Below are 12,762 nucleotides of genomic sequence, written 5' to 3'. Positions count from 1 at the left end.
TACAATATATGCAAAACCCCTCAAAAATGTGCTAACAAGTATTTATAAGTGAACTATCAATTTCTATGGCTTGGATGAGGTTCTGACTACCTGGAATATTGCAGTGGATATCTTCATAGTGGTTCCTCATGGCATGGTCTTTAACAGGAATGAAATCCACTTAGAAAAGCACACTGTAATCATACAGGTGCAAACAAGGGTACAGTGTTTAGATTAGAAGCTAGATTCATAGCCACTGCTTACCTTTTTCAAGAAATCATGTAGAAGTGGGGAGAAATTTTTCTTCAGAAATTTTTCATCAGAGCCTTTATGTTTTCATGTTTCATAATAAATAATGAGATAATGACAATGGTTTTTTCTAGGTCAGAAGGTGGTTTTTTCTGGGTCAGAAGGGTTGACTTTTAAGATGATGTACCTCAGAGGTACCTCTCAATATTTTGAGCTCACGTGTACTCTATAAAATATCTTGCTTACGTTGAGCTTGTGTGTTCTGATAAGGAAGCAAAGGTGCCTGGTTGTAAAAGGCATCGAGGGCCTTCTTGATTTCCCCATTGATGTCAAAGTTGAATCCTTGAAAATCACAGTGCTGATGGCACTGCACCTGTACCTGCTCTGACAACCAAGACCAAAACTCAGGGTTAGTAGCTTTTCGTTAAGCCCCCCGGAGTTACAATGACATTGAGAAAAAGAGCCTTCCCTCTACACTCCTCTCAGTAGTATAGCTGAGGAAGTTACATTCTTAGAATGTTTTGTGGAGGAGGTAGCTTTCACTAGTCACTTGCCCTGATGAAGGTGTTGTCGACATACTGATGCAGATGGCAGGTTCAGCTATGTGTGAGAAAATGTATTTAACTATGTCCATATAAAAGTTGACAAAGAGGGCACCCATAGCTATGTCATCCTTTTGAGTATACTATGCAAATACTTTCCACAGATAATAAAGGGACACCATATCTTTCAAGGTTTTCACTGTACAGTACTCTAAACCTTTACTGTGACTCTGTCACTACATCGTTTCAGTGACTTCCTATGTCTCAGTAACCCGTTGGACAACCTTACTGAAGTCTTCAGTGATCATAAAACAAGTCCAAGCTATTCTTTTCATGTCTGATGAAGCTGCAGTCAGGAAATGCTTTGGCCAATTAAATGTAAAAAGTTCTCACAGTCAATACCAGGCTTTTGGTTTCAAGAGCGTTTCTTTGTGTTATGTCTATGATAGAGGTGGGACGAGGAACAGTTTGTCAGAACAACAGCATACAGTTTATACAAGTGACAGAATGAAGACCTACAAGATGACTCAGAAAATCATAGAGAATGGGGACAGATGAAGACCTTGGCCTGGCAGAATTCTGGCAGAAAGAGCACAGGACAGGATAGGGAACAGAACTTACCTATCTAACATCTACACGTGTGGAAAAGTTGATATAAAATGTTTATGATGACTATTATGATAATAACTGGTGGACAAGGATAATTTAATTAAATTACATTTCAAAACCTTAAGCTCCATTAACTTTTTTCAATACAAAGAGGATGAGGTGGGGATGAACAATATACCCTACATGTTAACCCATGTGCAGTATTATGTAGAATAAAAACAAAATGTGGAATAAAAACAAAAGATAACTTATGGGACAACACTATAGAATAAGCTTTGCTAAATGCAAATCATTACAGTTAAGACAAATATCCTTAATCACTAAAAATTCATGTGTTAGGCAGTAAAACACGAGTGGTTAAAAATTAAATTTGCAGTAGCCGTTGGAAAATCCTGCATATAAATCGTTAAAATCATCTTGTCTTGCAAGATCAGCCATCAAGCTTATAAAAATAGTGTCAAAGATTTCAACAATTTAGCAAACTTCTCTAGGGTAATTGATGTACAAGAAGAATTTACCAAAGCGTACTAGATGTATGTTGAATACCAGATTCAGAAATAGAATGCACTTAAGACTTAAATACAATGTACCATCATCACATTTTTCTGTACTTAGTGGTATAATTTGATTCCTTGTTTAGTTTAAGTGTCACCATAAGCTATAATTTATGAAGGTTGTGAAGCATTCACAAAAGCTTTGCTTCAAGGTAAACATATTTATTGAATATCTTTGAAAAAATCATTCATAACACCAGCAAGCTCTGTCATCACTGTTTAGTAATTATGTTCTTTTAAGCTGGGCACTTCTATGCATACTTGCCTGAAATATGACCAGGTGACTTGCACTATTTGATAGTAATATAAAATATTCTTTTTTAGTTTTTCATAATGCATTGGGGTTCCATGAGATTTTCAGATACAAAAGTTGGAAACTAAACAAATGGATTTTCTTTCAAATATTTAACTGACTATAAATTTTCTTCCAACATAAAAATACTATAGCGCATTGTGTAAGTAAAGGTCACATTATGTGACCTAATTCCACAACAGAATTAGCTAAGTTTCTTGAGTTGCATCAGAACCATCTGTACTAATATACATTTACATTTTGACTATGTATCCATGCACTGGATAAAATTAATAGGAGAAGAAAGCCTAACCTACATGATATAACTAAAACAGGTAAAAAATATAACCAAAGGAATAAACATGGTTAAAGTACATAACTTACCCCTTGAATGCCTGAAGGTCCTGCAACGGCCATGTCCTGTTCCAAATGCTGAGATTCAGAAACATCAGGTTTAGATTCTTCAAAACTTTCGTTTCCATATTCACTTTCTGGGGGTTCTGTCACCTCTTGCTTTATGAGTGGCATTGAACTGGGTTGCGTTGGTGATGAAAGAGGTGGAACATGTGAGGGATGGGCTGAACCTGTGGTTACCTGCAGAGTTCGGGGTGATGCAATGTGTGTCAGGCTTGAAGAATGCACTTTACCACTAGGTTGTGAGGTAGGTGGATGCTGGGACTGACTAACCGGCACTTGTAATCTCTGAAGCAGTGCTTGTTGCTGTTGCACTGTGTGAGGTGGCAAGGATGGGGGTGGAATGGCGAGAATAGGTGGAACCCTACTGGAAATATTGTTACTATTATTACTAGACACACCCACAGTTCTGTTTTCATCCGCATGGTGTCGCTTTTTTTTGGAGGGAGGGCTGGAGTCTGGATCTCTTTCTTCAGTACCCCTCCTTGATGGTGTTTGGGGCTCATCATCCGGGATGGCCAGACCCTTGATTTTAAGGCACTCCGCGGTTTTTATAAGGCTAGATAGTTCTGACTGAGCAACATCTACTTGTCCCAGGTACATGTAATCAAGTAAATATTCCAAATCTTGTCTCCTCACATCTTTCAGAACTATAACGATATTATTACCACTATTAGAAGTAAATATATCACTAAAGTATTCACTACACGTTGAAAGAATGAACTTGTGCACCGGATACAACCTCCCATCACAAGCTAATGTCACATCTGTATATGTGTGCTGAAAAAAAGAAAAAGTCAATCAGAAAGATCAACAAAGCTAACCTCTTAATTTGCAATGTATAAATATTGTATACATCATTTGTAAAGGGACAACTGAAGACTATTACCGCCTGGTTCCCACCAGTCACCGACCAGAATATTTACCGCCTTTTGTTTATTCAATATTTACCATCCTTTGTTAATTTTTATGTTTTTCCCTAAGGGGCTAGTGCTAAACTAGGTTCCCATTTTGAGCATAAAATGGTAGTAGTCTTCAGTTTTACCCAAAGCATTTAAATAAATTAATGCACATAAAATTATGAAAATCCTAACCTAGCCCACACAAGATTATGCACCAGGTAATTAACAGGGCCTAACTGATAACCTAGAATTGGCCCTATTGCCACTGGGAATCCACTGACCTCTTATGACAAAAGAGAAATATGGCCAACTTGCTAAGAAATACTTTGAATACTGATGAATGAATGTTTGTGAAATTCATCTGCAAAAAGTTATCTTAAATCATAGGACACTAATAATCTTAGAGCATGTGCAAATCAGTGACAAAATTTACTATATCATCATTTTGAGTCTGTTGTATAAAGAATATTAAAATACACACCAACAAAATATTTTACAAACACAGCACTGGTACCATATAAAAATATTTAACATACATAAAAACACTCCCTGATCACACAATGCAATGAGTGTGAGTGTATATTGCAGTGACAATCCCTGACCATACAATGCATTGTGAGTGTATATAGGAATGTGTGTATGTCTGTAGGAAAAGTGGCCTAATATCCTTACATAGCTTATTCATTGTTAAGGATGTAACTACTGCAGGACTTAACAAGGAAGTTCCAATTAATTTCATGCATGATATTCATGAAATGTAATATGAATGTAACCTGAAACTCCCATTTGAGTTTCTTCCCCTTCCACAATAAATAAATTGTACATTAAGAAGTAAAAATCATCTGTATCTTACACACCAGCAGTAAGAGAAAACACTGGCCTCTGAAACCAAAAAGGAAGCCATTTTTCAAGGTGTCTTTAGTGAGACAAAGAGGAAACAACAACAAGGGTTCAGTAAAAGGTCCTCAAGTCTGACATTTAGGTGAGTCTTTAGAGCAATACCTGGACATGGAAGCACCTAATATTCCAAAGAAATACTTGACTCTTGAGAATGACAACTGGACATAAAATGCTGTCTCTGAAGGCTGGGAAAAAAAAAAAATACTAACAACTATTGTTAGTGTCCTTCCAGGGCAGTCCACATGCTTTGACAATACCCTTAGCCATTCCAAAAATTATATGCACAAAATTTGCATACTCAAGAGGCCAATAACCTCAAAACAAGTAAGTGGGGGCAGTTGGGGGACTGTAATAGCTAGACACCCCTGTAATTACACTTCATGTCACAATTTTGTGACACTTCCTTATTCACTATTCCCAGTCAGATATCCCATTCCACTAGTCGACAGATTTCTCAAGTGTGGAAGGAGAGAGTAAATACAGCATACACTCTAGAAATCAAACTAGAATTCTTGACAAAAATCTTTTTAAATAAGATAGAGAAGGCTAGAACCATACCAAAAGTCACTCTACCCCAACCTGACTGCCCTGAATCAAAAGTTTCAGGGAATTGGGTGAAAATACAGTATTTCAAATTTAGAAAACACACGCTGCCATTTCAGTAAAAAGAATATTTCAAAACCTAACAAGGAACACATTGCGGACGGAACACATAAAAGGCCAAAATCTGTATAATTTAAAAATTAATACAGAATATACATAATCAAGCCACACTACAATAAATGCTGATCAAGGAGTGTGTATGAAAAATAAGCGGGTTCTAATGCCAGCAATAAATATACACAGATAAGAAATTTCATATCACCCAACTAGGTAGCTCACAGAAACATAACCACTAGTGGTACCTCTCTAAATAGTTTAAACCAATGCAAGTATGATGGAATAGCAATGAAATTTAAATTCAGGACTTTGTACAGAAATTAAAGGAAACAAGAAATAGATATTAAAAAAATAACTTAACTCTGATTAGGAAATAGGAAACAAGTACATATGAAGTAAAAAATAACTTAACTCTGATTAGGAAACAGTGAACAGTATACTGTACATGATATATCAGAAACACTCCACATATAATTCAGACCTTGTGTTGAGTTACTCAAGCATTGAAAGAATATGGCATAAACAAACTCCATGTATGACATACGCATCCCAAAAATAACAATTGCAAATGTAAATGGAAGAACCGTCAAAATGAAAAAAAATCCTTGTATTCAACAAAAGAAAACACTACTTTAACAAAAAAAATAAAATAAAAACACACAAAATGCTAATATTATACATTTAGCAATTCAGTTGGGTGTGTATTGTGGTAACTCCATACAAATCATAACAACTGGACGTACCTTTTCCCGCAAAATTGAGAGGTTTTGGAAGAAAGTGGAATTGTGGTTATTCCACTTCAGTGACAGGAGGCCTTCCTCCATGTCTCAGGCTGCAATAAGAAAAGCAAGTTATCTTACCTAGATATCACAAAGCGAAAAGGAACATCTAAGTATTATTACATAAAATATATTTCATAAAAGAAAAGTATTAAATTACTTTTAAGACATTCAGAAACTAATGAATTATGATAAAAAAAGACATAAGAATTTTAGATTGCTTGCAGATACCTTAAAAACTTATGTCTAATGATACAAAATAGACAGCTTAATTCATATTAGTCACACCTAATCTTCAGCCCATTACTGTATTTATAAATACACGATAATAAATTTCTGCAACTAATCCTCACAGTCCAGGCTAAATATATATGAAGCACACCCCTAGACCTGGCTAAATTTAAGGATGGCTAATTTAAAAAAAACTCATCAATGGAAAGAGGAAGATATGCATATGCGCATTGTATAAGAAAAAATTCTGAAAAATTTTCTGTACCTTCCGGGGGAAGTTGAAAGTGTGAATATTTCCAACACTGTGCGGGGCCTTTTTTTCCAAAAGACAGCTATAAAATTTGCTAATTTTACCAAGTTATAAGTGCTTTTCCAAATATTTTTTTTTCTTTTTGTAAAATTATAATTACAGCTCACACAATATCATAACAGATAACTAAAATCAGTAACAAATTCTGAGTATATTTATTGTAAAATATTTACGAGATGTCATTGGATGGGAATTTTGGACAACACTTTCCTACAACATCTCAAGGCAAACTGAACTCTTCCTCCTATACAACTGGCTATAAGAGTTGGGGTAAAAGTTGCCATGAGTCATTTAAGGAACATGGAAGTGATCTGAGCACTATCCCCATAAAATTCGTTCAAAATGTATTGAGCAAAATCTTGAACACACATGTATGTTTCCTGGAATTTACCCCAAAGCTATAATTAAACATACATGTGTGTTACCCATCCACAAGGGATTAACCACATAAAGAACAGTAGTAGTTCAAAACTATATCAGCATAGAATAAACTATGAAGTAAAACAGATACTGTATTGTGATAAAAGCATCAGCATAGAATAAACTGTGAAGTAAAACAGATACTGTATTGTGATAAAATGCTTTTCTGAAAACTATTAAACTCCATAAAGCATGACTGTATTCAGTACTAACTCAACCATCCTGTCTGGGAAGTTGGGTGACTGGTATACAAAACTGCCATCTTGCACAAAAACACATTCAAGGAAATTTAATTTTTATTATGCTATTGCTCCTCAATGCTAGGCTGCATTCCCTCGAAAGTTTACTACAACCACACAATGCTGAACAGCAGCCACTCTTGGCTAGTTCATAAAATTAATGAATGTTGAGGTACTAATGCACACTGGATTACCAAATGCTAAAAATTAACATACTTTACACTAACAGTATAAAGTCTTGATGCTTTCAGCATATTTCTGGCCAAGATTAGACTCTAAATTCAGTACCCAGCATAACTGTGCCTGTATCAGTCAAGTTTATTATTAGTAGGCACAAACTGACTAAATTTATGCACTGATATACTTTACCAATCATTATTTAACGATTCTAATGGCAAATTAATAATAAACTGCTGGCCATACATCATCAATACACAATTTGGCAAATCAAGACAATTTACTGTTAGACAGATTAGCTCATGGTTAAGTAGGGTGGGGGATTCTAGACAGGTGTACTCTACATAGCCTTTTTAGCAAACGGAGTCCCGAGCTTTCATCCTAACTTGCCTAAACCCTTGTGGTGATAGTTAAGTACCATGGACTGAATCACAATCAAATAAGAAGGCAAACTATTGGCTAAAATTAAGGGTTGATAAAAAGTTCTGTATCTTTTTTTTTTTTTTACCACTTTTCTTGGGATAAACACCCATTCTTTTCCCTATTCAGAACTCCAATTTCATACTGTGCTCCCAAACACTTATGAAAGGTGTGGGTAACGAAAAACGCAGAAGCAGATAAACACCTTTCCTCTAAAAATAATGGTTAAAACATACAACTAAGCAGTCTGAAAATTTGATATATTTGAAAATAAATATTTGTATTCTTCAAATTCTACACTAAGCCAAGGAATATAAAAATAAACAGAATGAAGAGACAGTATCCAATCAAAGTTTTTCATAATGGATCTGAAGACATTAAGGTCAGTTATTACTTTTGACTATGTCGAAATGTGTGCAATAACCTACAGATGCAGTAGTTATGGTATTTCCTATATCACGCCCATAATTTTTTCTACATTCTTTATTATATATAATACTTTGATCTCTGAGGAGCTAGTACTAAACATGGCATCCCAAGGAGCTTCTGCCATGTCATGGCCTAAAGTTGTAATGGCCTAACAGGTTCACAGCCAAGAATAATGTGGCTTAACTGTCCCAAACTCACAAACTATCAACAGCTGTTTCTGTTACTACTGTATAACCCTCTCTGCCCAGAATAAAAAGACAAAAAAAGTATACCTTCTAGCAGTAACCCTCTCAAAAATAAGGGGTAAGGAATATGCTGTGTGCAAATGCTAAGGGAGAAACAGTTGGTGCCCTCCTCGGCACTTAGAACCTGAACCTGGTGTGCAAGGTTAATATGAATTCCTGCATTTCACCTTCATGATTTATAGTGCCCTCTAGGTCTGGTTAGTATGGAGAGGGGTCCTGTGGGGGTCAGGCTACCAGTCAGATAGGACCCAGCACCAAAGGTTAGGTTAGGTTAGGATGGGGAAGGCGAGGCGAGAATGTATCCCTAACTGGGGAGGTTTTTGACAGAAATCAGAGCTGGCACCCTATGTTAGATTAGTGAGGCAATGTTAGGATACGTATAGCTGTTTCTCTCCTTATAATATTATTACATGCTAAATCACAAACTTGGTTTAAAAACCCATTAATGAAAGCAGCTCAGTACAGAAAGGCATATTGCAATAAGGTGTCACCTATGAAAGAGAAATAGATACCATATAAAAACAAATAAGATAAATAAGAACGAATAAGATAAATAAAATCAATGAGGCTAACATGAAATAATATATGACGAGTGACTTACCAGGTTGCTCAACAAATAAACCATCTGAACTAAGTTTGAACTATTAACATCTTTGCCCTTTCTGCAGTGATGCTGATTACAGACATGTACTATGAGTTTTTTTCTACAGCTTATCATGTGGTCTATACATTTTGGACAATTCTTTTGCTGAAATTTACTTATTTTTGGTCCTCCCATTGGGCTCCAAACTAACTGTTACACATAGGGCCAGAGAAAACGCAACAACGAGCGGTTTGCATTAGAAATAATAGTTAAAAATACACAAAGCAGACAAGTAGTTGGAAAAATACATGGTTAATATAATAAAATACTTCAATGTCTTGCCAAATACATCCAGGGGTGTGAAAACAGCCCTTTCCTAACCTGACCTAGAGAACCATCAATCAGAAATAGCCCAAGTGTAAAATTTCATTTATATCTTACTATGTACACCAGGTTCTAACTGGAATGGAGAGCACCCTTAGTTTTCCCTTGGCATTTCACAGTGCGAATTCCTTGCCTTCCAACAGAGAGGTGAACAGCTGGATGGCATGAGCTTACTTCCTCTTCACCCAATCCCAGTAACTGACTTGGGTGATGTTTATTTAAAGGAAAAAAGGCATCACCAGGGTGATGTTTATTTAAAGGAAAAAAGGCATCACTAGTGGAAGGGATAACTTCCAGCTGTGCATTCATTTACACCTTTAAAATACAGAAGATATAACTCATGACCTCCATCACCATTCCTTGCATGCAAGGCAGTGTTAAACTGAAGACAGTCATGAAAAATTGCTAAATTTTGAAAACATTCCGGTACTGCAGCACTAAAATCTACCCTATGATGAAGTTTTAAACAACTGAAAATGGTAGACAATTACAGTATTACCCATAATAATACAGAAAATCTGCACAATTCATTCTGATAGGCAAAAAATCATGCTGGGGTCTGGGGGCTAACCAGGTCAGGGCACAGCAAGCTAGGTTAAGGTTATGTTAAAGGAAAGTTTGGTTAAGATATATCCCAGCTGAAATGTCTCTGATCTGCCTTTAAGTTAGCCATGACCGTAGAAATAGGGTGCTCAACTCTTACTGCACTTTTGGCTCACTGTCTAACAAAAATAAAAACCTTGTATAAGCAATCATGGGTAACATGTACCACAAGCACCTAGCCTATCATAGGCCTGTATCAAAATGTATACCTTTAAAACAGCAAAGGACTTAACACTGATATAAGCCCTCATTTTTTTAATAAGGACCTTCTCATTCTCTTGGCACAAATATTCTCTACCAGAAAAAAAAACAATATTGGAAAAAAATTATGTGCCTTAGGCCTAGTATTACCAGTAAATGGTCACTATTTGGTGAGAGATTTAAGAATCATCATATAACACCTAGGCTTTACTAAATTTCAACAAAGTCTAAGACTATCATATTCATATGATTTGGATGGCTGAGGGCTAACCTCAAAGTTCACAGTGGGCTACCAAAACACAGCTTACCCTATGCCACTAGCGGATCCATGAGGGGGGGGGGCACCTGCACTCCCCTTAAAAATATTGACAAAATAATACTTAAAAATAATGACAAAATAATAATATTGAAGATTTAGATAACAGATAATAACAAATTAGGATAAAAATGGGAAGAAAATAATCTATTATGGAAATAACACAGAAAAAAATAATTATATATGTATATATATACATATGTATATGTGTATACTGTACACATATGTATGTATGTAGCCTATAGTATGAAAATTGGTGGCCCCATGAAATTTTTCTGGATCCGGTTGTGTCCTCTGCCCCACCGTACCTTATGCCTAAAGGTTCTAACATCCACCCAACACCTACACATTTCACATAACGCCGATGCCTAACCACCCCGCCCCCACCACAAATAAGCAAGCTTAGCGAATCTCTCTAAGAGATCGGTGGCATTTCTGACGATGATTCATTCCTGGGCGATCCATCCAAAATAGGAAAATCCGTAAGACTCGTTCCCGATCTCTACATAATCAAGCCGGAACGTCCAATGAACCTGCGACCTCGTCGAACAAACAGAACTTCGATCACGAGGAAATCTGATCAAGTATCTTATCATTTGATCTAACATATAATAAAGTGGGAAAAAAGCTCTACGTGATGACTCACAGCCTACGCCTTAACGTAGGTTGACTCACTCGCTGCCAAACAGTTCAAGAAGGCAAATTTAGAAACGTTTTTATGCATAAAATCATCGATTAACACCGAAGATGACTGTCGCCGCAGTACCTTCGGATTTCACCACTTCATCTCCGGTAAATCATACACCGAGTTGTTCTTCCCAAATTCGTCATCTGACACACCGTAGCATCCTTTAAAAGGTCTCATGAGCGCCATTGCGCACTGGCTCCCACACCCATCCTCCTCCCATAACACACCCACTTCTTTTGCCTTTTTATGCAAACGTTTCTTTCCTTCCAGGTCTATTGACAACATCCCCATGATCTCAGTACTTACATGTGTGATTATTCGCCACTGATAAGGCTGTCAGGTGAGTGCGGTGAGCATATGTGCGAACTTTCCTTCAATTGTCTCGGGAGTGGGCCATGTTTAGTTTCTCAAGGACAGGTTCTCCCTCTTGTACGCATTTAGAATTATGGCCGTCCTTTTGGAGCACAAACTCTTTTAAAAGGGTACCTCTACCTCTCATTTACAAAATGGTGAGGTTTCTATCAAGTCTTAATTCCATAGTGATACACAAAAAATCTATACGTAATAAGCTAGAAATTCGTAAGTTAATATCCTTGCATGGTAAGAAATATTTGATCAATGTGAATAGGCAACAAACGTTGAAAATTCTCCTATTGTTTGAATCTGGAAATGGCCTTTGACTTTGGTTTGAGATTTTTAATACTTTAGATATTTTATGGTATAATAACATCAAATAATAAACATAATTAAATTTTTAATGTAATTTTATTATTATCATTTTATCATATATGGATTTTTTGTTTGAAATAATGTCTTTCTTATAAAATTTGGCACTCACGCCCTTCGAACACAACTGGAAACGTAACACGCGGATAGTGGAACGTTGCCAGATGTTTCTCTCGTTCCAACAATTTACACTAAGATCTCAGATTATTTGTTACATTCGTAACTGCGGTTATTCAATGTATAATACGAATCTCTGCATAATATCTAAACACTTTTCATTACTAAATTTCTCCGTGTTATTCGAGGCATCTTGGAAATATAGCCAATCATATCTGTGTTGCCAATGAGTTAATTATATTAGGAATTCAATTTTTTTGAAGTGGTAACGTACCCTTAACTGCAACGAAGTTTGGACACGTGTACAGAGATTAATACACTTCTGTTCCATTTCATTAGCAATAAACGTTGTCATCAGGACGATTATACACAATCAGTCAAAATTACGTTCCCAGTTTTGCCCAATCGATATTCAGAACGTTCAAGTTGCCATTTTGTATTAAAGTCAATGAGTTTGCCACAGCGAGTTATTACCAGTTTTTCAGTCCGGTGCTGCCTGTACAATAAGATCAGATAATCCTCACTAAGATTAAAAGGCAAAAAACACTTGTTCATACCAGTCACATAGTCCTATTCGAAATTTACGTGAATACGTTTTTGATGTTACACTACAACGTTGTCTTATAAAATGCTCAAATTAAAAGTTTAATCTGGCTATAATGCAAATTGTTGCGCAACAGATGATGTCCGGAGTCCGGTAACCTTGAGTGCGAAACGACTCAACAGACTACTGCTGAAAGGGGAGTACTCTGACTCAGCTAGAGCATCTTGTACGCAATGGAACAATAGACGT

At 36.3% G+C, this 12,762-nt stretch overlaps 1 protein-coding gene across 2 annotated transcripts in view; it reads right to left on the bottom strand.

The window, feature by feature from the left end:
• The window catches only part of LOC136851576 (uncharacterized), a 59,250-nt gene extending 47,677 nt beyond the window's left edge, over positions 1-11,573 (bottom strand). Inside the window, exons 1-3 of one of the 2 annotated variants that reach the window (XM_067125849.1) lie at positions 11,433-11,573; positions 5,845-5,933; positions 2,610-3,419 (exon numbers count right to left, since the gene is read on the bottom strand). In XM_067125849.1, coding sequence (XP_066981950.1) covers positions 2,610-3,419; positions 5,845-5,925 — 891 coding nt within the window. In that variant the 5' untranslated portion in view covers positions 5,926-5,933; positions 11,433-11,573. Of the gene's footprint in view, positions 1-2,609; positions 3,420-5,844; positions 5,934-10,784; positions 10,902-11,432 lie in introns of those variants that run through there. The other variant, XM_067125850.1, reaches the window with a different exon arrangement.
• Between the last annotated feature and the right edge of the window lie 1,189 nt (positions 11,574-12,762).

Source organism: Macrobrachium rosenbergii, chromosome 23 (genome assembly GCF_040412425.1).
Source record: "Macrobrachium rosenbergii isolate ZJJX-2024 chromosome 23, ASM4041242v1, whole genome shotgun sequence".
Lineage (NCBI taxonomy): Eukaryota > Metazoa > Arthropoda > Malacostraca > Decapoda > Palaemonidae > Macrobrachium > Macrobrachium rosenbergii.
The sequence above is the reverse complement of the archived record's forward strand: the minus strand, read 5'-3'. Positions and strand labels throughout refer to the sequence as shown.